This window comes from Oncorhynchus clarkii, chromosome 10 (assembly GCF_045791955.1).
Source record: "Oncorhynchus clarkii lewisi isolate Uvic-CL-2024 chromosome 10, UVic_Ocla_1.0, whole genome shotgun sequence".
Taxonomy (NCBI): Eukaryota; Metazoa; Chordata; class Actinopteri; order Salmoniformes; family Salmonidae; genus Oncorhynchus; species Oncorhynchus clarkii.
In genome coordinates, this window is record NC_092156.1 from 23591142 (window position 1) to 23617691 (window position 26550).

The 26550-nt window shown below is 42.2% G+C and overlaps 1 protein-coding gene across 3 annotated transcripts in view; it reads right to left on the minus strand.

Moving 5' to 3' along the window:
• LOC139419477 (cell adhesion molecule 1-like) overlaps positions 1–26550 on the minus strand; it is a 521843-nt gene that overhangs the window by 63934 nt on the left and 431359 nt on the right. For all 3 annotated transcript variants that reach the window (XM_071169427.1, XM_071169426.1, XM_071169428.1), the window contains exons 7-8: positions 16324–16420; positions 11336–11508 (exon numbers count right to left, since the gene is read on the minus strand). In XM_071169427.1, the coding sequence (XP_071025528.1) occupies positions 11336–11508; positions 16324–16420 (270 nt within the window). The remainder of the gene's footprint in view (positions 1–11335; positions 11509–16323; positions 16421–26550) is intronic.

Here is a 26550-nt window from a genome sequence, read left to right on the forward strand (position 1 = left end):
CACATTTCAGGCTTCAAACATAAAGATATAAAACTGTATTTTTTTGTAAAGAATCAACAACAAGTGGGACACAATCATGAAGTGGAACAACATTTATTGGATATTTCAAACTTTTTTAACAAATCAAAAACTGAAAAATTGGGCGTGCAAAATTATTCAGCCCCCTTAAGTTAATACTTTGTAGCGCCACCTTTTGCTGCGATTACAGCTGTAAGTCGCTTGGGGCATGTCTCTATCAGTTTTGCACATCGAGAGACTGACATTTTTTCCCATTCCTCCTTGCAAAACAGCTCGAGCTCAGTGAGGTTGGATGGAGAGCATTTGTGAACAGCAGTTTTCAGTTCTTTCCACAGATTCTCGATTGGATTCAGGTCTGGACTTTGACTTGGCCATTCTAACACCTGGGTATGTTTATTTTTGAATCATTCCATTGTAGATTTTGCTTCATGTTTTGGATCATTGTCTTGTTGGAAGACAAATCTCCGTCCCAGTCTCAGGTCTTTTGCAGACTCCATCAGGTTTTCTTCCAGAATGGTCCTGTATTTGGCTCCATCCATCTTCCTATCAATTTTAACCATCTTCCCTGTCCCTGCTGAAGAAAAGCAGGCCCAAACCATGATGCTGCCACCACCATGTTTGACAGTGGAGATGGTGTGTTCAGGGTGATGAGCTGTGTTGCTTTTACGCCAAACATAACGTTTTGCATTGTTGCCAAAAAGTTCAATTTTGGTTTCATCTGACCAGAGCACTTTCTTCCACATGTTTGGTGTGTCTCCCAGGTGGCTTGTGGCAAACTTTAAATGACACTTTTTATGGATATCTTTAAGAAATGGCTTTCTTCTTGCCACTCTTCCATAAAGGCCAGATTTGTGCAATATACGACTGATTGTTGTCCTATGGACAGAGTCTCCCACCTCAGCTGTAGATCTCTGCAGTTCATCCAGAGTGATCATGGGCCTCTTGGCTGCATCTCTGATCAGTCTTCTCCTTGTATGAGCTGAAAGTTTAGAGGGACGGCTAGGTCTTGGTAGATTTGCAGTGGTCTGATACTCCTTCCATTTCAATATTATCGCTTGCACAGTGCTCCTTGGGATGTTTAAACCTTGGGAAATCTTTTTGTATCCAAATCCGGCTTTAAACTTCTTCACAACAGTATCTCGGACCTGCCTGGTGTGTTCCTTGTTCTTCATGATGCTCTCTGCGCTTTTAACGGACCTCTGAGACTATCACAGTGCAGGTGCATTTATACGGAGACTTGATTACACACAGGTGGATTGTATTTATCATCATTAGTCATTTAGGTCAACATTGGATCATTCAGAGATCCTCACTGAACTTCTGGAGAGAGTTTGCTGCACTGAAAGTAAAGGGGCTGAATAATTTTGTACGCCCAATTTTTCAGTTTTTGATTTGTTAAAAAAGTTTGAAATATCTAATAAATGTCGTTCCACTTCATGATTGTGTCCCACTTGTTGTTGATTCTTCACAAAAAAATACAGTTTTATATCTTTATGTTTGAAGCCTGAAATGTGGCAAAAGGTCGCAAAGTTCAAGGGGGCCGAATACTTTCGCAAGGCACTGTACATCCCTGTTAGTGAGCATTTCTCCTTTCCAAAGATAAACCATCCACCTGACAAGTGTTGCATAGCAAGAATCTGATGAGACAGCATGATCATTACAAAGGTGCACCTTGTGCTGGGGACAAGAAAAGGCCACTCTAAAATGTGATGTTTTGTCACACAACACATTACCACAGATGTCTCAAGTTTTGAGGGAGCGTGCATTTGGATTGCTGACTGCAGGAATGTCCACCGGAGCTGTTGTCAGATAATCTAATATGAATTTCTATTCCATAAGCCGCCCCTAACGTCATTTTAGAGAATTTGTCAATTCGTCCACAGACGTGTATGGTGTTGTGTGGGCGAGCGGTTTGCTGATGTCAACGAAATACCCCATGGTGGCGGTGGGGTTATGGTAAGGGCAGGCATAAGCTACGGACAACAAACTGAATTTGAATGCACAGAAATACTGTGACGAGATCCTGAGGCCCATTGTGAGGCCCATATTTACATATAGGCATACATGGGACTCATGTCACCCAAAAAAGTTATACTTTTGACTCATCTGTCCATAGAACATTCTTCCAAGAGTCTTGATGATCATCCAAGTGCTTCCAGGTGCTTTTTGGCAAAATTGAGTCAACCTTTTGGACGAGATGGGTCCCATTGTGTCTACGAAAACCAAACACTGTATTCCACAGTAAGAACTTCATACCAACAGTCAAGCATGGTGGTGGTAGTGTGATGGTTTGGGGATGCTTTGCTGCGTCAGGACCTGGACAACTTGCCTTAATAGAAGGAAACATGAGTTCTGCTCTGTATCAGAGAATTCTACAGGAAAAACTCAGGTCATCCGTCTGTGAGCTGAAAATGAAGCGCAACTGGGTCATGCAGCAAGACAATGATCCAAAATACACAATCAAGTCTACATGAAAATGGTTAAAAAGCAACACATTTGACTTTTTGGAATGGCCAGACCTAATCCCAATTGAGATGTGGCAGGACTTGAAACGAGCAGTTCATGCTTGAAAACCGACAAATGTCGCTGAGTTAAAGTAGTTCTGCATGCAAGAGTGAGCTAAAATTCCTCCACAGCGATGTGAGAGTCTAATCAACAACTACAGGAAACATTTGGTTGCAGTTATGGCAACTAAATGTGTTATTTTTGTTTAGTTTATTAACTTGACCATTTAAAAAAACAAGCACACATAAAACTTGAAAAGCCATACATGCACATTAGTAAAATTCTTGAGGATAACACACAAAGTCTGGGACTTATTTCCATTGTGGTCCTCTTGAGACAAGATGGCTAGGCAAGATCAACACCGTTGCACACAGTTGACAGCGAGATAATAAAACAAAAACAAAGAAGAAGAACTACTATGTCATCATTGCAGTTGCATCGAGGTATATTGAATAGGCACAGAACACATCAAACTGTTTTAACTTTTTTAAAGCTGCCCAGAAAGGATGTTGTTTTTATGGGCAGAGGCAACACATTCCACTCTGAGGCTCCAGTATTCAAGAAAGTACCTTTCCCAGCATTACATGTATAAGCACACATTAGCAACACCTGATCTGGTGCTGTGATTGTGTGCATCTTTAACATGGGGTAAGTAATCAGTTAGATATCTGGGCGCAGAACCACAAATATTCCTGTAAACCATACCCAGTCTGATCTGGGCACCATAGCCTCTACAGGCAGTCAGTTTAGTTCCTGAGAGCAGATTATTCTGGAGCTTCCACATCAGAAGCTTAGATAAGCACCCAAGCCAGGAAGAACTACCGTAGTCAAAATGGCATTGAATGAGAGCAGTGGCCAGCACTAGCACTACTATTGAGTGTAAGGGAGCAATTACTTTTTCACACAGGGGAATTGGGTATTGCATAATTTTGTTAATTAAATAAATAAAATAAGTATATATATTTTTTGTTATTTGTAAACAGGTTCATTTTATCCAATATTAGGTTTTGGTTGAAGATCTGAAATGTTTCTACATTTCAAAACGATAGGTTTTGGACTGAGAGACGGAATCAAGTGAAAACCGCCCGTCTTTTTGGTGCGTAATGATGGCTGTCCTTGACGTGTTGAAAAGCCAATACGTAGTGTAGAATGACAAAACAAAGTTTGGTTGCTTTCTAGATTGTCTAAGGATTGCACAGAAACCGAACTTGACTGGGTGAAACAAGGTTTAGCCAGTGAGATTTCATAGATAGTTAGACTTGGATCGTGTTAGGATATAAAAATGTATTTTATCAAACAAAACTACCGAATGTAAGTACATTATATACAGTCAGAGGTGAATGAATCAAACCAGTTGCCTTGATAAGTGTTTTATTGTTGTGCACTATCCTCAAACTATAGCATGTTATTTTTTCGCTATAATTGCTACGGAAAATTGGACTGCAGTTAGATTAACAATAATTTAAGCTTTCTGACCATATGAGACATGTCTATGTCCCGAAAAGTTGGCTTTTGTATACAACGCCGTTCTAGTCAAATAGCGCATATATTGAGCAGCAACATTGGGACACTGATACAGTAAAGGTTAATTTGTGGAATATCTTTCATTAGGTAGGGGTGGTATACAGAAGATTGAGACTTATTTGGTAAAAGGCCAAGTCCATATTATGGCAAGAACAGCTCAAATAAGCAAAGGGAAATGACAGTCCATCATTACTTTAAGACATGAATGTTAGTTAATACGGAAAATTTCAAGAACTTTGAACGTTTCTTCAAGTGCAGTCGCAAAAACCATCAAGCACTATGGATGAAACTGGCTCTCAAGAGGACCGTCACAGGAAATGAAGACCCAGAGTTACCTCTGCTGCAGAGGATAAGTTCATTAGAGTTACCAGCCTCAGAAATTGCTGCCCAAATAAATGCTTCACAGAGTTCAAGTAACAGACACATCTCAACATAAACTGTTCAGAGGAGACTGTGTGAATCAGGCCTTCATGGTCGAATTGCTGCAAAGAAACCACTAGTAAAGGACACCAACAGGAAGAAGAGACTTGCATGGGCCAAGAAACACGAGCAATGGACATTCGACCAGTGGAAATTTGTCCTTTGGGCCATTAAAACAGAGTAGGTGAACAGATTATCTCCGCATGTGTGGTTCCCACCGTGAAGCATGGAGGACGAGGTGTGATGGTGTGGGGGTGCTTTGCTGGTGACACTGTCTGTGATTTATTTAGACTTCAAGGCACACTTAACCAGCATGGCTACCACAGCATTCTGCAGCAATACACCATCCCATCTGGTTTGCGATTAATGGGACTATCATTTGTTTTTCAACAGGACAATGACCCAACACACCTCCAGGCTGTGTAAGGGCTATTTGACCAAGAAGAAGAATGGAGAGCTGCATCAGATGACCTGGCCTCCACAATCACCTGACCTCAACCCAATTGTGATGGTTTGGGATGAGTTGGACTGCAGAGTGAAGGAAAAGTAGCCAACAAGTGCTCAACATATGCGGGAACTCCTTCAAGATGGTTGGAAAAGCATTCCAAGTGAAGCTGGATTAAGAAGGCACACATGTTAATTGAAATGCATTCCAGGTGACTACCTCATGAAGCTGGTTGAGAGAATGCCAAGAGTGTGCAAAGCTGTCATCAAGGCAAAGGGTGGCTACTTTGTAGAATCTCAAATCTAAAATTTATTTATATTAGTTTAACACTTTGAGTTACTATGATTCCATATGTGTTATTTAATAGTTTTGATGTCTTCACTATTATTCTACAATGTAAAAAATAGTACAATTAAAGAAAATCCTTTGAATGAGTAGGGGTGTCCAAACTTTTGACAGGTGTGCGCCTTTCCAAATCATGCCCAGTCAAAAAAATTTATCACAGGTGGACTCCAATCAAGTTGTAGAAACATCTCAAGCATAATCAATGAAAACAGGATGCACCTGAGCTCAATTTCAAATCTCATAGCAAAGGGTCTAAATACTTATGTAAATAAGGTACCTGTTTTACATTTTTAATGTGCATGTGCAAAGAATTCAGAAAACCTGTTTTGCTATGTCATCATGGGGTATTGTGTGTAGATTGCTGAGGATTTATTTTTATTAAACCCATTTTAGAATAAGGCTGTAACGTAACAAAATGTGGAAAACGTCAAGGGGTCTGAATACTTTCTGAAGGCACAGTATATATTTCTGTATTGTTCGATACTATTGCACTGTTGGAGCTAGGAACACAAGCATTTCGCTACACCCGCAATAACATCTGCTAAATATGTGTATGCTGCAAATAAAATATGATTTGATCTGATTCTATACATTTGCATGTTATGCGTGTCACAGTAGTCACTAGCCATTTCTGACATGATCTCATAGTCTACCATTGATCTCAGGCTGCCTTGCAAATTGAAGTGCCAGCCCGAGCCCTAACCAGGAGCAATGAACGAGCACAAGACCCTGGTTAAGAATGGGCGTTGGAGGAGGTTGTCAAGAGGAGATAATTTACGACTTCATTATAATGGCTGGCTGATGGGAGTGGGTCTGGCTGTGGCAGGACTGCACATGTTGTTTCCCTGCAGCTGGTGTCCTGTAGATTTTCTCCAGTTAGGCTGCCTGATTGTGAGTCACATCTGATGACAAAATATGTTCCCCTATACTAGGTTATTAGGAACCGGTGGCTCTTTATTTGCGACAATGTTTTTCATTATGTTTTTCATTTTCCAAGCCAGATTGTAGATACAGCTGTAGGATGAAGGCTAACAAGGTTACTGTAAAGGGTCCGATACATTTTTTCAGCTTTGGCTGTGTGTCTCCTTTACAGGGGGCATTAATACTGTACCGGCCACACAATAATACAACTTCCATTTCCACAAACTGTTTGCGACACTTGACTCAGGTCGGGTGTTGGTGGTTGGGATAAACAAAGCTCCACTCCAGACCAGTTTTGTAGAGTGTATCGCCAACAGCGCCGATGCCAGGGGCTGGGAGGAGAAAACCCCTGGAAGGAGGAGGAGGTGGAAGTCTTAGGGAGCCGAGAGGAGAGCGACAAGCCGCAGAGCATGGAGGACTAAAAGGCAGAGCTTGGGAAGGAAAGAGGTCCTGTTAATTAGGTTAACGCTGGCTCTGTAAACTGGTTAAAGTCCTGGGTGCTAGATCTCATTCGACTGCAGGGCCCCACTGATTTTCCTTTATCCACGGGCCACTTGAAGAAATGGGTACCGGGGAATGCATTCTTTCTCCCGGTAACCAGGTTAGTGTCAGCTGCACTCCCGGTGCTCTCCATCACTTAGTTTCACAATAGTCGAGGAAACAAACGTATTAGAGGTATGGGGGCCAGTGCTACATCTGTTCTGCCTGGTGACTGAAGGGAGGCAGGATGGGGAGGGATAGGGAGGCTTCTTGACTTACTGTACGTGGCTTTGATTGGTTCAGGAGTGAATGGTAAATTATGGAAGGGGGGGAAAGCCTATAATACATTACATTTCCAGACCACTCCAACCTAGAGGATATTGAGCCCCCCACTGAGCATACTGGGACAGTAATAACTCAAATGGATTTCCTATTGTAATTTCCCACAACTTAACCAGCAGGAAAGTGCATTATAGTGAAAACATGTAGTACCAGTGTAGCTAGTAATACCTGAAATAAACACTAAACTACAAAAATCTCTGAATGTCACACACACATTACTCACTTTTGCAGATTTGTTTGATTTTTAAATGATGTATTTTAGCAGAACCCTGAGGTACACTTTTCATAATGGCTCAGACAACATTTGTATTACATGTGTGTGCATCTCTGTTTGTATGTCAGTGTGTGTGACTCGCTTGCCATCTCCGATACGTCGGGGCTGCTGTGTTTGTAGTAAGAAGATGTCTGTCTGTTAATTTGAAGGGGAATGTGTGCAGCTACACACAGATGCCATCACTGTCTGTCTTTGAGTTGAGAGCTGGAGAGAGGGGAGGATATTTCAGTGTCAGTGCGTTCGCTTTGCTAACATCTTGCCACTCCGGTGAATTTTGTGCTCACTTGCATGTGTGTGTTAGAGGAACATGGCGCAAGATTAGGCGCAGACAGCCCGGACCCTGCATTGTCCTGTACATCCCTTCATTACCAAGTTTAATGTGGGACCTGATGCACGACTGAATTGCAGTAGGGCTGAGTGGTTAACGGCACCCTATTCCCGATATAGTGCACTACTTTTGACCTGGGCCCACAGGGCTTAGCTCAAATGTGGTGGACTATGTAGGGAATATGATGCCATTACGGGCACTACCTAAATGTTAGAGCGGGGGTGCAGAAACCAAAGTCATCAAAGAGCAGACAGAGCCTCTATTATCATAGCTCTCTTCCCATTAACATCAGCCTCTATCTTTTTCTCTTTTCTGCAGTCCACGTGTTGCCTGTGTTTGTTTCTCAAAGTAGGAGAGGAGGGAAAAGGAGAGGGCGTTCTCACATGCCCAGAGCGGAGGTTCAAAGCTGGTGGAGAGATGTGGAAAAAACCCTGGTGCAATTACCAACCACAGCATTTAAACCTTGAGCTGAGGCTAACTTTTGGAATACAAGCAGTGAGAAGTGGGAGAAGGAACCGGGACTCGCTGATCGTCATATATTGTCTGTGATGGCAGAGTGACTGTGTTCACATACACTAAATGTTTATGAATACAACTCACTCACTGCCCATCTCTCTATCTTTGTCTAACACTTAACATACAGACACACATTCCCTAGCTTCATCTATCAATCCAAACGGCTCCGTCCATAAACACATTTAACAAGGGCAAAAAAAAGGTGGAAAAAACGCTTCAGTCTTTCACGAGTCTCGTTGTTTTACCACACTCGTCATTAACACTACCTCCTGCTCTTCCATTATTCAGCAACTCATTCATCTGTCAGGCAACAAGCCCTTTTTCAAAAAGGTTATTCTCAGTCCATTAATGCCCTCTGAAAATAGCAGCCAAATTATTTCTCCCGCAGGCTTAGTAAGCTATATCAGCCGAGTACATTTTGCGGAGGGAAAATGGCCAGATTAGATGGTAATGTCCTGCAGGGAAGGAAATGTCATTGGAATCAATGGTATTGAACTGTGTTCAGATAACGCTGTGGGGAGAGAGAGAGGGGAAGAGAGAGAGAGGGAATGAGAGAGAGAGAGAGAGAGAGGGAATGGGGGATAGAGAGAGAGGGAATGGGGGATAAAGAGATACGTACCATGAATATAGAATATCAGAGGGAAGAGAGAGAGATAGGGGATGGGGGATAAAAAGAGATGGACAGAGAGAGGGTGGTGGACGTACCATACACGCAGAGCATGTACAGTACCAGTCAAAAGTTTGGACACACCTACTTTACTTAATTTTTTTACTATTTTCTACATTGTAGAATAATAGTGAAGACATCAAAACTATGAAATAACACATATGGAATAATGTAGTAAAACCAAAAAAGTGTTAAACTTATGTTATATTCTTCAAAGTAGCCACCCTTTGCATTGATGACAACTTTGCACAGTCTTGGCATTCTCACAAGCAGCTTCATGAGGTAGTCACCTGGAATGCATTTCAATTAACCTCTCTGAGCCACCCATCCCGGATGTGGTATAATTGTCATCAGCAACGCTGAATAGCATAGTCAAATAATATTACTAGAAAATATTCATATTCAGGAAATCACAAGTGCAATATTGCAAAACACAGCTTAGCCTTTTGTTAATTCACCTGTCGTCTCAGATCTTGAAATTATGCTTTACAGCGAAAGCAATAAAAGCGTTTGTGTAAGTTTATTGATCGCTCAACAAAACAATAAGTACACTTAGCATCAGGTAACTTGGTCACGAAAATCAGAAAAGCAATCAAATTAATCGTTTAACTTTGATGATCTTCGGATGTTTTCACTCATGAGACTCCCAGTTAGACAACAAATGTTCCTTTTGTTCCATAAAGATATTTTTTATATCCAAATACCTCCGTTAGTTTGCTGCGTTATGCCCAGGAATCCACCGGAAAGAGCGGTCACGACAACGCAGACAAAAATTCCAAATTACATCCATAATGTCCACAGAAAAATGTCAAACGTTTTTTATAATCAATCCTCAGGGTGTTTTTCAAATACAGTGGGGCAAAAAAGTATTTAGTCAGCCACCAATTGTGCAAGTTCTCCCACTTAAAAAGATAAGAGAGGCCTGTAATTTTCATCATAGGTACACTTCAATTATGACAGACAAAATGAGAAAAATAAATCCAGAAAATCACATTGTAGGATTTTTAATGAATTTATTTGGAAATTATGGTGGAAAATAAGTAAAAATAACGTTTCCAAAGTGAACGGCCTATTTCTCAGGACCAGATGCTAGAATATGCATATAATTGACAGATTAGGATAGAAAACACTCTAAAGTTTCCAAAACTGTCAAAATTTTGTCTGTGAGTTAAACAGAACTGAAATTGCAGGCTAAAACCTGAGAAAAATCCAATCAGGAAGTGCCCCTGTTTTTGAAACCTCTCTGTTATGCATCCCTATTGCCCATTTTAACAGGTGTGCCTTGTTAAAAGTTAATTTGTGGAATTTCTTTCCTTCTTAATGCATATTATGGCATAGAATGGCAAGAACAGCTCAAATAAGCAAAGAGAAATGACAGTCCATCATTACTTTAAGACATGTCAGTCAAAGCGGATTATTTCAAGAACTTTGAACGTTTCTTCAAGTACAGTCGCAAAAACCATCAAGCACTATGAAGAAACTGGCTCTCATGAGGACCACCACAGGAAAGGAAGACCCAGAGTTACCTCTGCTGCAGAGGATAAGTTCATTAGAGTTACCAGCCTCAGAAATTGCTGCCCAAATAAAGGCTTCAGAGTTCAAGTAACAGACACATCTCAACATCAACTGTTCAGAGGAGACTGCGTGAATCAGGCCTTCATGGTAGAATTTCTGCAAAGAAATCACTACTAAAGGACACCAATAAGAAGAAGAGACTTGTTTGGGCCAAGAAACACAAGCAATGGACATTAAATCAGTGGAAATCTGTCCTTTGGTCTGATGAGTCCAGGTTTTAGATTTTTGGTTCTAACCGCTGTGTCTTTGTGAGATGCAGAGAAGGTGGACGAATGATCTCCGCATGTGTGGTTCCCAAGGTGAAGCATGAAGGACGAGGTGTGATGGTGTGGGGGTGCTTTGCTGGTGACACGGTCGTTGAATTATTTAGAATTCAAGGCACACTTAACCAGCATGGCTACCACAGCATTCTGCAGCAATATGCCATCCCATCTGGTTTGTGCTTAGTGGGACTATCATTTGTTTTTCAACAGGACAATGACCCAACACACCTCCAGGCTGTGTAAGGGCTATTTGACCAAGAAGAAGAATGGAGAGCTGCATCAGATGACCTGGCCTCCACAATCACCCGACTTCAACCCAATTGAGATGGTTTGGGACGAGTTGGACTGCAGAGTGAAGGAAAAGCAGCCAACAATGTCTCAGCATATGTGCAAACCCTTCAAGACTGTTGGAAAAGCATTCCAGGTGAATGCCAAGAGTATGCAAAGAAGTCATCAAGGCAAAGGGTGGCTACTTTGAAGAATCTCAAATACAAAATATATTTTGATTTGTTTAACACTTTTTTTGGTTACAACATGATTCCATATGTGTTATTTCATAGTTATGATGTCTTCACTATTATTATACTGTAAAAATAAAGAAAAACCATTGAATGAGTAGGTGTGTCCAAACTTTTGACTGGTACTATAGTCAGAGAGGGGGAGGATTGAAAGATAAAGAGGGAGAGACCGTGTTGAATCGAGAGGTACGTACCGTAGACGTAGAGGATGTAGTCGTCATACGACTCGCCCACTGAGTTGGCAGCGAAGCAGCGGTAGGTGCCGTTGTAGGTCTTGTTGAGGTTCTCGATGTACAGGTCCGGGCCGGTGATGAGGGCGTGTGAGGGAAGGTCATCGTCCACCTTCACCCAGTTGATCTGCTGGGGACTACAGAGAGAGAGAGAGGGGACATCAATGTCACTCAGTGATCAAATAAGCAGTGTTTGCACTTTTGGAACTTTTCTATTGGCTCCATAGGAGAGCGAGGGGACAGTAATTTCACTGGTCACACACATTGTTTCCCCTAGACCTTGAATACATGTTATGCCAAATAATTTCAAATAAAGACAGGTTACCTTTTTTGGACTATATTCAAATGGTTCCTTTGTACCTGGCGAGCTAAATCAATCACCACCAAAAGTATATATATATACAGTGGGGCAAAAAAGTATTTAGTCAGCCACCAATTGTGCTCCCACTTAAAAATATGAGAGAGGCCTGTAATTTTCATAATAGGTACACTTCATCTATGACAGACAAAATGAGAAAAAAAATCCAGAAAATCACATTGTAGGATTTTTAAATGAATTTATTTGCAAATGATGGTGGAAAATACATATTTGGTCAATAACAAAAGTTTATCTCAATACTTTGTTATATACCCTTTGTTGGCAATGACAGAGGTCAAACGTTTTCTGTAAGGTTTTCACACACTGTTGCTGGTATTTTGGCCCATTCCTCCATGCAGATCTCCTCTACAGCAGTGATGTTTTGGGGCTGTTGCTGGTCAACACGGACTTTCAACTCCCTCCAAAGATTTTCTATGGGGTTGAGATCTGGAGACTGGCTAGGCCACTCCAGGACCTTGAAATGCTTCTTACGAAGCCACTCCTTCGCTGCCCGGGCGGTGTGTTTGGGATCATTGTCATGATGAAAGACCCAGCCCCGTTTCATCTATAATGCCCTTGCTGATGGTAGGCTTTGTTACTTTGGTCCCAGCTCTCTGCAGGTCATTCACTAGGTCCCCCCGTGTGGTTCTGGGATTTTTGCTCACCGTTCTTGTGATCATTTTGACCCCACGGGGTGAGATCTTGCGTGGAGCCCCAGATCGAGGGAGATTATCAGTGGTCTTGTATGTCTTCCATTTCCTAATAATTGCTCCCACAGTTGATTTCTTCAAACCAAGCTGCTTACCTATTGCAGATTCAGTCTTCCCAGCCTGGTGCAGGTCTACAATTTTGTTTCTGGTGTCCTTTGACAGCTCTTTGGTCTTGGCCATAGTGGAGTTTGGAGTGTGACTGTTTGAGGTTGTGGACAGGTGTCTTTTATACTGATAACAAGTTCAAACAGGTGCCATTAATACAGGTAACGAGTGGAGGACAGAGGAGCCTCTTAAAGAAGAAGTTACAGGTCTGTGAGAGCCAGAAATCTTTCTTGTTTGTAGGTGACCAAATACTTATTTTCCACCATAATTTGCAAATAAATTCATTAGAACTTGCACAATTGGTGGCTGACTAAATACTTTTTTGCCCCACTGTGTATATATATATAGTGTACGGCGTATGGTCTGAGCACTGACAGGCTGACCCCACACCCCTTCAACCTCTGCAGCAATGCTGGCAGCACTCATACGTCTATTTCCCAAAGACAACCTCTGGATATGACGCTGGGCACGTGCACTCAACTTCTTTGGTCGACCATGGCGAGGCCGGTTCTGAGTGGAACCTGTCCAGTTAAACCGCTGTATGGTCTTGGCCACCGTGCTGCAGCTCAGTTTCAGGGTCTTGGCAATCTTCTTATAGCCCAGCCATCTTAATGTAGAGTAACAATTCTTTTTTTCAGATCCTCAGAGAGTTTGTTGCCATGAGGTGCCATGTTGAACTTCCAGTGACCAGTGCCAGCGGTTTAGACATGAATGGCTGTGTGTTGAGTTATTTTGAGGGGACAGCAAATTTACACTGTTATACAAGCTATACACACACTACTTTACATTGTAGCAAAGTGTAATTTCTTCATGGTTGTCACATGAAAAGATATACTCAAATATTTACAAAAATGTGAGGGGGGTACTCACTTTTGTGATACTCTGTGTGTGTGTATATATATATATATATACATACAGAGATTTTTTTTTTTTTAAGTACTTGTTTGTTGCCCCTTTTAAGGCTCCGATAGGGCGCATCCGATAGGGTAAACATCAACACTCCCAATGAGATTCTTTCACCTCTGATTGCCAAACTATTTGTGTGTGTATATGTGTGTGCTATTTAGGTGGGGAGCCTTTTATGTTCCTGGCCTAGTGGCCTACTGGCCTAACTACATTACCCAGCCATCTTTGTTCCCTCACTACCCTGGCAGGAAGCTTACAGGAAGTGCTGGATCTGGATCCCATTTCTTTGATGATGAGCTATGTACCGAGGGGGGAAAAGCAAAGCACCTCTTAACTGTTTTGCTCTCGCAACTTTCAATGGGTGGCTGCTAGCTAGCTAGCACGCCGTTATGTCCCTTGAGTGGGTGCCGAGGACTCTCTCGTTGTTCTGTTTTTGTGTTGCTGTTCAACTTGTTTCCTTCCATTTGAAAACACTTGGTTTGGAGAGAGCAAGGGAGGGAGGGAGAGAAAAAAGGGAGGAAGAAAGGGCTAAGCCTTGAAACAAAAGAGCAGTTTGAGCTCTGTAACAGTTGAACTCTCGCCTTTGTGGCGGGGTGAAAAAACATTTGATGGCTGTGGCGGCAGGCGGCTCGAGAGAGCAAATTGGAATCCCTCGTCGGGGCAAGAATCTTAGGGAACCGGAATCAGAGGTTAAATATACACACACAGTGCGGGCCTAAAAATGGAGTAATGACCTAGAAAAATAGATTTACTGGGGGGGTGGGGTGACACATGAGAGATAGAGAGAGGGGGATGGAGAGAGAGAGAGGGAGGGAGGCAGTGGGGGAAGAGAGGAAAGTAGATATAATACAAATGGACACATGGCCAGAGCCTGTCACTATCTCAGCTTAGTAATGAGTTCAGAGAACTCTCTCTCACAAGCTCTAATGAAAATGACTTCCAATTCTCTGGCCCACTGTATTGATTGTATTTTCATCTTTATTAAATTAATACGGGTGAGATCCGCCTTGTCTCTCCCTGCTGAGTGCAAAACTTGAATGGGAGAGGGAGGGGCCTGTGTGGTGTGTGTGTGTGTACACATCTGACACGTAGTGTTCAAAATTAATGAGCCTCGGGACAGGAGGCTGGGTAATGATGTAAGGTCTTCGCGGGTATCGCACGGCTGACGGCGTCATGTAATGACCGTTTGTGTCCCAAACGGTCATTGCACGAACGCGCACGCACGAACACACACAAACACACACACAGAAGTCAGAACCATGGACAACCACATCATATTTAGCATACGTTGACTGGACTAAATTGTTTTTGTTATCTTTTTGTTGTCACTGTATTAGACTAAGTATAGGTTATTAGATTATGTTGACATGTTGAAGTTGAAATGGTGCTGGAATAGTGGAGGCAGCTCCTGTTTTCTTTGCGACTTGCGGTAACTCTGTGGTTCTAAATCAATAGTTGTTTAGTGGTCAGAAAATGTCAGTAACATTAACTTGCTTGACTATGCTGTAGGTCATGTAACTGTTTGTTACATGCAATATACTTTGTGGACTTCACCAGACAGAGTTGTTCTCCTGTTTTGTGATGAAACAAAGGTGATGTTGAATTTATTCTGCCACTGTGTCTTCTTATTGTCTCGGCCTTTAGGCCTATATACCACGGTCGCAAGGCATATGAACAAACAGGTTATAGAGCAACACAATTATCACAACAAATAGGTTGTAATATGCTATCTTTGGGGGGGGGTTCCCAAGAGATTTGATTAATTCACTGTTATTGATGTACACTCGGCATACACATCACAGACAAACTGAATTGGTCCACTCACACAGACAGCATTGTGAAGAAGGCGCAGCAGCGCCTCTTCAACCTCAGGAGGCTGAAGAAATTCGGCTTGTCACCAAAAGCACTCACAAACTTCTACAGATGCACAATCGAGAGCATCCTGGCGGGCTGTATCACCGCCTGGTATGGCAACTGCACCGCCCTCAACCGTAAGGCTCTCCAGAGGGTAGTGAGGTCTGCACAACGCATCACCGGGGGCAAACTACCTGCCCTCCAGGACACCTACACCACCCGATGTCACAGGAAGGCCATAAAGATCATCAAGGACATTAACCACCCGAGCCACTGCCTGTTCACCCCGCTATCATTCAGAAGGCGAGGTCAGTACAGGTGCATCAAAGCTGGGACCGAGAGACTGAAAAACAGCTTCTATCTCAAGGCCATCAGACTGTTAAACAGCCACCACTAACATTGAGTGGCTGCTGCCAACACACTGACACTGACTCAACTCCAGCCACTTTAATAATGGGAATTGATGGGAAATGATGTAAATATATCACTAGCCACTTTAAACAATGCTACCTTATATAATGTTACTTACCCTACATTATTCATCTCATATGCATACGTATATACTGTACTCTATATCATCGACTGTATCCTTATGTAATACATGTATCACTAGCCACTTTAAACTGTGCCACTTTGTTTACATACTCATCTCATATGTATATACTGTACTCGATACCATCTACTGTATCTTGCCTATGCTGCTCTGTACCATCACTCATTCATATATCCTTATGTACATATTCTTTATCCCCTTACACTGTGTACAAGACAGTAGTTTTGGAATTGTTAGTTAGATTACTTGTTATTACTGCATTGTCGGAACTAGAAGCACAAGCATTTCGCTACACTCACATTAACATCTGCTAACCATGTGTATGTGACAAATAAAATTTGATTTGATTTTGACTTGTGTGTGAGCTCTGTTCGCTGCATACCCGCCATTTGGCAAAATCATAATTTAAAGTTACATGTGTGGGTGGTGTTTGTGTGTGTGTGTGTGTGTGTGTGGTGTGTCTTACTGGGGTTTGCCTTTGGCCTGGCATGACAGCTCCATGTTCTGTCCCTCCCTTGGCAGCCCATCAGGAAACTCCACTATTATCTTCACCTCCGGTTTATCTGTGGAGAGGGAGGGAGGGAGGGAGGGAGGGAGGGGAGAGAGTGCGTCAATATGACATGCAAGTCATTAGTTATGTTACAAGTTTATAAAGTAGCTAGGCTTCAGTCTGCTTAATGTTTCTTCATTCCAAGTTGATGCAGGCTACGTGATGTGAAATGTACAGACGTGTGATTGGGAAGTTCACAAAACAAGTGTTCCGGAGGACTTGTCTGAGGACAAAATCGGACTTCAAATCCCCGTACAAAATTGAGGGTGGTTGTGTATAATTGAGAGTTGTTTGTATCCTTTCACAACACTTAACTAGAGACCATTGGAAGAGCACACTCTATCATATTCTAGACGGTTTACCTGGATGCTAGTGCAGGGAATGCTTTGGTTTTATTTTATAGCAATAATGGGTGAGATACCATCCTGCTGTTTCCCAAGGACTAAACCTGATTGATATGTGGATGGGGGACCACTTGGGAAAACCAGGCTGCTGCTGCTGGTATGGATCAGATTTGGGAGAGGAAATGTAGTCAGACCTGTTCTTTAGGTACTTTCTTAAAGGAACACTGGATTAACTGGAAGGTCTCTCCCTAACAACTGTCACTGTGGTCATTCACATTAAACTTCCTTTTTAAAGTTTGAAGTGAAAGACCAAATACTTGTTTTCCAGGGTCAAGCAGCATGATAGAAAACACAAAACAATAACTACCTGTATGACCAGAGATACTCTCAAAAGAGTTCCAAAAATATTTGAAAATAACGATGCTAATACAGCACTTCATAAAATCATTCATGTTCCTCGGAACACTGCCTTGGAGCAGAATTTAACATTTAATACTGGGAACTTAGTTTAATAGTAGTGCTCAAATGGTGCATGGTTTGTGTAAATTGAATATGACCCTTTGCGAAAACTAGACACTACTGCTGTAGTCTCCAATGTAGATGCTGCTATAGATCCACAGAGGTTTTCTCTTTTCTACTGCCAACCTTAAACCCATAATTCCACCTCAGTCATGTTTGTGCCTGGTGGGCAATATTGGCAGAATTTTTAAAAACCAGCTTAAAATGTGGACCTGGCATTATAGGTGGAATCTAGGCCAGGAATGCTTAGAGGTAGAAACATGACATCCAGCTCTGAAGTTGGCCAAACTCTCTCAACTCTTCAAACTCTGGGACGTTTGTATTGTAGTTTGGTAAATCTTTGTGAGATATATATATATATATATTTTTACTATGCCATTCGAAGGTCTTTCAGAGTTTGGGCCTCAATACGTAGCCTCCTAGTGGAGGACAGGACAGGCTCCTTCCAACCATTACAATGAGCCCATCCTCTGATTTCTCCCTCCAGCAGCCTCTGCTGGTCCACATTCTCTTACTGTAACCTCCTATCTTCACAGCAGCACACTGTCCACTGTGCTCCAAGCCTTTCTTCTCTCTTCTTTGAGGTGCAGTTTGTCAACAGTCCATGGGGCCGGTGGCAGGCAACATCGACACCATTGACCTTTCTGGTCCATCAGTAACAATCTTTGGCTCATCCATTAACATGACTGGCCTGACTAGCAGCCACATGCAGACTGGTCAGGTTCTACTCTCTTCCACCACCACCACCCAGTGATAGATAGCAGGTAGTGAAGAATGGCTGTTAGTTGCCAGGCTCTAAAGGGATGGCTTGATCCATGTGTTATCCATACAGTAGCTGCTTACGCTGTTTACAACATTTGTGTGAAATGAAACAGGCTTATGACATGGGGGTGGGGGGGGTTTCAGTAAAAATTTGATTTGATTTGAGTATGGTTTGGGTGTCATTATTGTACAGAACCTTAATGATTGCTTGGCTAGCTATCTGACTGTTAGCTTTCAAAAGATGCATCCTGCCTTCTTCACCCACAAGTGGCTGTGAGTGAACTGCAGTGTGGTGACGGCAGGAGGCTCCCTCAAGGTGAGGAAGACATACTCTGGACTGGTGTGTGGTGTGCCAGAAGCAGAGAAAGCATAGTGGAGGAGTCACCCAGTGGCTAAAGAGAGAGCTGAGGATTGACAAGAACAACGTCTGAAGAGAGGACAACTCCAGCCCATTACCATCATCAACCCTGTCCCTACCATCCAACTCAGCTGCCAGCAGAATAGTTGCAATTACCAGGAGCAGGCACTCTCTGAAGCTAGACTTAGCTGAAGAAAAAATAAATGGAGAGCAGCTAACTAACTAACTGTTATCACCTTTTTTTCTTGTTTCTTTTTTGTCTATATACTGCAATTCAGCTGCAAACGTGTACAAGACAGCTTAACCAAAAATAAAATAATTTCAGAGATTTTGGCTTTAAGGTTGTTGGAGTGTGTGAAAGAGTGCCCCAGATCAAACGTATGTTTCTTTTTAATTGTCATTTATAGAGGAATAGTTGTTATATCGATATAGATTGGTTATCTAGAGGTGTTCCTTTGCAGGGTGCAATTAGTCAAAATAAAATATGTCCCTTCAAGACTAACGACAGTCCTTGTAATGTTTATGAACTTCCAACACCGTCTGCTGTCCTTGTAGTATCCGGGAAGGGAACCAAGATCAAATAAGAAAAAAATCTGCCCCGCTAACTAGACTGTCTGGACGTCAAAGACGCTCTGGACGCTTTATGTAAAAGGTCCTTCTCAACAACAGTTAAGACAGAAACAGGATTATAAAAGTGGGTACATCAGCCCGGGCCACCTTTGAATGTTACCTTACAGTAAGTAAACACTAATAAGGCCCCCCTTAGCTCCCTTTGGTGTTCAGAAGAAAGATCAGCCTCTGTATTATGTGCAGTGCTAATGAGAGCAAGGGGAGAAGAAAGGGAGAGAAGAAAGATACAGACAGATGGGGAAAGAGAGAGAGAGAGAGACAGAGATGCAGAGAGGGGAAAGAAAGAGAGAAAGTTAAGAAAGAGAGACAGAGAAAGGGAAGAGAAAGGGCAAGAGAAAGAGAGAGGGGACGAGAGAGAAAAAGGGAGCAATTTAATTTGAGAGAGAGTGAAAGTTCGAGAGTGAGAGAGAAAGAAGCGAGAGAGAGAGAATGTCAAAGAAAGCACACCATTACCTTCCTTTATGAACAGTTCCCTGGCAACAACAGCTGGTGTGGACCATGAAAATAAACACACAGTATGGCTACTGCACTACTGCTGGATGTTATGTTAATATGACCACCAGGATCATCACCGTCATCATCATAATCATCACCACCACCATTTTAATGTTATTGTTTTTATCAACAGCAGCAGCAGTGTAAGTTGAAGTAGCAGAGTTAGCTAGTTGAGGCATGGTAAAAAAAAGCAGTACAAGACAGAATATAACATGATAAACTACGACCTTGCTAAATGCACTAAGAGGCACCACATTGTAAAACATGTCCTTTAGGATCCCTTGGAGAAATATGCATCTTGCCTTCGTATTTAGGCCGAATAGCTTTTCCATATCGAATATTCTCCCTGTGATGGAGCTTGCAGTGCTGCCACATACAGTGGTTCGTCCTTTAAAAGTTGCAGCATACTGCAGCACAGCTTGCGTGGTGCCACAGAATTCTTTGGCACGTTATTTAACGCCAACCACTGGTACCATTAATGCTAGTTGGTGCTAGTTTGACCACCAGAGGGCATCTTTGGGAAGCATTTGATAGCTTTCAATAGTGGCTGTACTAGAGAATTGAAAACATTTTTTCGTGAAAACATAGTATATGGGATTGATTTTAAGAAATGTTGCTTAATTTATTTGATTAATATTATGGTGTTTCTATTCCAAGAAAAAAGAAAAACCCTTTGGGTTTCCATTAGGATGGAACGGAAAATATGGAGCTGTACAACGTGACGGTCGAGAGTAAGCTACAGTCTTGGGCTATTAAGCTAAATAATCCCCGTGCCGTGCAGGCACGAGGGAGACCGGGGATCAATTCCCCGATGGGGAGGAAGGAGTAGGCTGTTCTTGTAAATAAGAATTTGTTCTTAACTGATTCCGTATGTGATATTTCATAGTTGTGATGTATTCACTATTATTCTACAATGTAGAAAATAGTAAAAATAAAGAAAAACCCTGGAATGAGTAGGTGTGTCCAAACTTTTGAAGCTATAAAAACATTTTGGCTAGAGAAATAGACAATACTACAATGGAACAAATACATTGATCATCTCAGCAAGGTTTTACCCATGGTCGTGGAGCAAGGTGGAAGTGCAACTAAAATGTAGTTTAAATAACTATCTGCATTTTGAATGTATTTTTTCAAGTTATTTTATTAACTGTTTCTCAAACTAGACACTCTAAAGTACTTGTCCTCTTTCTCAGTTGTGCACCGGGGCCTCCCACTCCTTTTAATTCTGGAGAGAGACAGTTTGCGCTGTTCTGTGAAGGGAGTAGTACACAGCATTGTACGAGATCTTCAGATTCTTGGAAATTTCTCGCATGGAATAGCCTTAATTTCTCAGAACAAGAATAGACTGATGAGTTTCAGAAGAAAGTATTTGTTTCTGGCCATTTTGAGCATGTAATCGAAATCACAAATGCTGATGCTCTAGATACTCAACTTGTCTAAAGACTGTCAGTTTTATTGCTTCTTTAATCAGCACAACGATTTTTAGCTGCGCTAACATAATTGCAAAAGGGTTTTCTAATGATCAATTAGCCTTTTAAAATAATGGATTAGCTAACACAGGAGTGATGGCTGCTGATAATGGGCCTCTGTACGCCTATGTACAGTTGAAGTTGCATTGGCCAAATACATTTAAACTCAGTTTTTCACATTTCTTGACATTTAATTCTAGTAAAAATTCCCTGTCTTAGGTCAGTTAGGATTACCAATTTATTTCTATAGGATTGAGGTCAGGGCTTTGTGATGGCCACTCCAATTCCTTTACTTTGTTGTCCTTAAGCCATTTTGCTACAACTTTGGAAATATACTTGGGGTCATTGTTAATTTGGAAGACCCATTTGCGATCAAGCTTTAACTTCCTGACTGATGTCTTGAGATGTCGCTACAATATTTTGACATACATTTCCTCCCTCATGATGCCACCTATTTTGTGAAGTGCACCAGTCCCTCCTGCAGCAAAGCACCCCCACAACATGATGCTGCCACCCCCGTGCTTCACCGTTGGGATGGTGTTCTTCGGCTTGCAGGCATCCCCCTTTTTCTTCCAAAAATAATGATGGTCATTATGGCCAAACAGTTCTATTTTTGTTTCATCAGAACAGAGGGCATTTCTCCAAAAAGCAGGATCTTTGTCCCCATGTGCAGTTGCAAACCAGAGTCTGGCTTTTTTATGGCGGTTTTGGAGCAGTGGCTTCTTCCTTGCTGAGCGGCTTTTCAGGTTATGTTGATATAGGACTCGTTTTACTGTGGATATAGATAATTCTGTACCGGTTTCCTCCAGCATCATCACAAGGTCCTTTGCTGTTGTTCTAGAATTGAATTGCACTTTTTATACCAAAGAAAATGCTCATCTCTAGGAGACAGAACGCGTCTCCTTCCTGAGCGATATGATGGCTGTGTGGTCCCATGGTGTTTATACTTGCGTACTATTGTTTGTTCAGATGAACGTGGTCCCTTCAGGCATTTGGTAATTGCTCCCAAGGATGAACCAGACTTGTGGAGGTCTACAATTTTTTTTCTTAGGTCTTGGCTGGTTTCTTTTGATTTGACCATGATGTCAAGCAAAGAGGCACTGAGTTTGAAGGTAGGCCTTGAAATACATCCACAGGTACACCTCCAATTGACTAAAATGATGTCAATTAGCCTATCAGAAGATTCTAAAGCCATGACATAATTTTCTGGAATTTTCCAAGCTGTTTAAAGACACAGTCATCTTAGCGTATGTAAACTTCTGACCCACTGGAATTGTGATACAGTGAGTTATAAGTGAAATAATCTGTCTGTAAACAATTGTTGGAAAAATTACTTGTGTCTTGCACAAAGTACATGTCCTAACCGACTTCCCAAAACTATAGTTTGTTAACAAGAAATTTGTTGAGTGGTTGAAAAACGAGTTTTAATGACTCAAACCTAAGTGTATGTAAACTTACGACTTCAACTGTAGATATTCCATAAAAAAATCTGCCATTTACAACACTAAGAATGTCTACACTGTATTTCTGATCAATTTGATGTTATTTTAAAGGACAAAAAAACGTGCTTTTCTTTCAAAAACAAGGACATTTCTAAGTGACCCCAAGCTTTTGAACGGTAGTGTGTGTCTTTAGCAGGGATATAAAAAAAGGCACTGAATCCGCTAGCCTGATCTCCTCTGGCAGACCACTGCAAAGTCTAGGAGCCCCTAATGGTAAATGCCCTGTCCCCTTTCATTCTCAACCTAAACTTTGAAGATCACTAAATATGTCAACAGCGTAGCTCACCCCAGCCGCTCTGCTGTACGACCTTTCCGGTCAACACACAGCAATCTGTAGGCCGTCCATCCGTCCAAATTACAGACCTGGCAGAAGCTGTGTTGCTCTGTCTGAGTGATGGACAGGGCTGGGCGTGGCGCCACGTTGGTTGGGCGGGCATGTACCGTTTTTACGAGTGAGAACTTTGTTTCGGGGTTGGGCTGTGTTAGTTTCTCAACTGCACTATTCCAAAGGTTATTGTAACCACTTTGCCCAGAACTTGTGGTTGGTGGATTCAAATTAAACCGTTACATGGAGTGCAGAGGGTCAGTACTGACAAAATACACTACAGTACATCCCTTATATTCCTCCCACTGCAGTGTAGTATCTCCTGACATTGTCATCTTGATAATGCTATCATGAAACTAGAGGTTTAGTGTTTTGAATGCTACAGTACCATCGTCTGTCTCAGAGTCGTACTGTCTTAGACTCCTTAGACACAAACACTAAACATTCCGGTGACTTCCTGATATTGCCACTTGGGGAAATTAAGAGCAGCTGTATCGTACGAGGGAGACGGCCATTATCATTATGCTAACAGAATTATTTGCTTAGCTTTATTATTGGTGTCCTCCAGCAGCTCTTAAGCCTCGGCCCTCCATCTGCCCAAGGGGGGAAGAAGCAATAGCGCAGTAGGGAAAATCTCTTTGCCTTGCCCAGCCAGCCATCTATATTATTACTGAGCTTATTTAATATCCCTGGACATGTTTTTTCTTTTTTTTCCTATGGCAGAATGAAGTCTATTAGGACAGCCTGTGCACTCAATGATTTTAACATCGATTGCTTTTGCCTGCCCCGGCAGCATGGCGAGGCATGGAGAAGCGATGTGTCTGATGAGAGCATGTGAGGCAGACCATGGAATGAGAACGGTTATAATTTGGTCTGTTGGCTGGCTCACCTTGGAGAAGAATTTCAAGATTGATAGTTCATTATTACATTATTTTTTAGTATTTGCTAAAATGTCAAATCCAATTGACCCTTCGCTAAGCCCCATAAGCTAACGTATGGAATTGTTTTAAGAAGGTCATACCAAGGATCATTTAGCTATTTGATTTAGAATTTTAGGACTCCGTAACGTATAAAAAAATATTCAAAAATTAATTGATGAAACCTTGAATTTGGTTAAACAGATACATGTAGTTCACCCACAAAAAAATGTAAAGGAAGTTTCGGTCCTATATCTGAGAGATACAGTGCATTTGGAAAGTTGACCCCTTGACCCCTTGACTTTTCCCATTAGAGGATGCGGCCAGTTGAGCCAATGCAATAAAAAAAAATATCTCTATCTTAAACTAGAGTTGCTAATTAGATTTCCTCGGGACCGCATACATTGACTAAGGGGGTTGATATAACTTGTTTATTTTTTAAAATGTTTGTTAGCTAGCTAAGTTAGCTATGAATACAACTCTCATCTGCTGTCGACATCTGGATACGATTTGAAACCTAGTTAGCTCCAAAAGTGGTTATTAACTTAAGCTGCATGCTGACAGTGCATTTAGAGCCATCCAGTATAACTAGCCTCACTACAACCTTCATTTTACCAGGTTCCCGTGAAGTAATTCATTGTAATGACAGTCCACCACATACCCCAAGACTATCCTGAGTTAATTTGAATGTGTATTAAAAACACGGTTTGAAACACGGAATTTCACCAGTGGTTAGAAGGAGGAATTGAGCTTCCTGGGAAAATGTTGTCTGAGGTTGCAACCAATGATACACTGCTCAAAAAAATAAAGGGAACACTTAAACAACACAATGTAACTCCAAGTCAATCACACTTCTGTGAAATCAAACTTAGGAAGCAACACTTAGGAAGCAACACTGATTGACAATACATTTCACATGCTGTTGTGCAAATGGAATAGACAGGTGGAAATTATAGGCAATTAGCAAGACACCTCCAATAAAGGAGTGGTTCTGCAGGTGGTGACCACAGACCACTTCTCAGTTCCTATGCTTCCTGGCTGATGTTTTGGTCACTTTTGAATGCTGGCGGTGCTTTCACTCTAGTGGTAGCATGAGGCGGAGTCTACAACCCACACAAGTGGCTCAGGTAGTGCAGCTCATCCAGGATGGCACATCAATGTGAGCTGTGGCAAGAAGGTTTGCTGTGTCTGTCAGCGTAGTGTCCAGAGCATGGAGACGCTACCAGTAGACAGGCCAGTACATCAGGAGACGTGGAGGAGGCCGTAGGAGGGCAACAACCCAGCAGCAGGACCGCTACCTCCGCCTTTGTGCAAGGAGGAGCAGGAGGAGCACTGCCAGAGACCTGCAAAATGACCTTCAGCAGGCCACAAATGTGCATGTGTCTGCTCAAACGGTCAGGAACAGACTCCATGAGGGTGGTATGAGGGCCCGACGTCCACAGGTGGGGGTTGTGCTTACAGCCCAACACCGTGCAGGACGTTTGGCATTTGCCAGAGAACACCAAGATTGGCAAATTCGCCCCTGGCACCCTGTGCTCTTCACAGATGAAAGCAGGTTCACACTGAGCACATGTGACAGACGTGACAGAGTCTGGAGACGCTGTGGAGAACGTTCTGCTGCCTGCAACATTCTCCAGCATGACCGGTTTGGCGGTGGGTCAGTCATGGTGTAGGGTGGCATTTCTTTGGGGGGCCGCACAGCCCTCCATGTGCTCGCCAGAGGTAGCCTGACTGCCATTAGGTACCGAGATGAGATCCTCAGACCCCTTGTGAGACCATATGCTGGTGCGGTTGGCCCTGGGTTCCTCCTAATGCAAGACAATGCTAGACCTCATGTGTCTGGAGTGTGTCAGCAGTTCCTGCAAGAGGAAGGCATTGATGCTATGGACTGGCCCGCCCGTTTTCCAGACCTGAATCCAATTGAGTACTTCTGGGACATCATGTCTTGCTCCATGCACCACAGACTGTCCAGGAGTTGGCGGATGCTTTAGTCCAGGTATGGGAGGAGATCCCTCAGGAGACCATCCGCCACCTCATCAGGAGCATGCCCAAGCGTTGTAGGGAGGTCATACAGGCATAATTTGCAAATAATTCATTAAAAATCCTACAATGTGATTTTCAGGATTTTTTTTCTCATTTTGTCTGTCATAGTTGAAGTGTACCTATGATGAAAATTACAGGCCACTCTCATCTTTTTAAGTGGGAGAACTTGCACAATTGGTGGCTGACTAAATACTTTTTTGCCCCACTGTATATAAACCCTGGATGACTGACAGGTGGTGGTGCTGTATTGAAGCTAACGCACAGCCATCTTGCTGGTACTCCTCCATTATAAAAATGATTTTGGAAGCTATAGAAATGCATTTATTAATGTCTGCATTAGTTAATGACACATTTATTCTATTACAGATGCCTTAATGCATACATTTAAATTATATGATGTGAGCCAAACATAAAAATGACAAAAATATTTCTAAAACATTAAAAGTACTAAGCATACTGTTCCCACTACAAAAAGAAAACATACTTAAATACATGTAATTTTGTCCTTGAAACATTTAATTGAAATACTGCAGAATTCCATTAATTCCTATGGAGGACTGCTCCAACTGGATGGAGGACTGTGCCAATATGGCCGACCGGTGGCTTTAAAGCCTCTCAATGTCCAATTCATAGCATCTGCAATCCAGGGTGTATATGGGGTGGCAGGTAGCCTAGTGGTTAAAGCATTGGACTAGTAACTGAAAGGTTGCTGGCTCGAAACCCTGAGCTGAGGTAAAATCTGCCATTCTGTCCCTGAACAAGGCAGTCATTGAAAATAA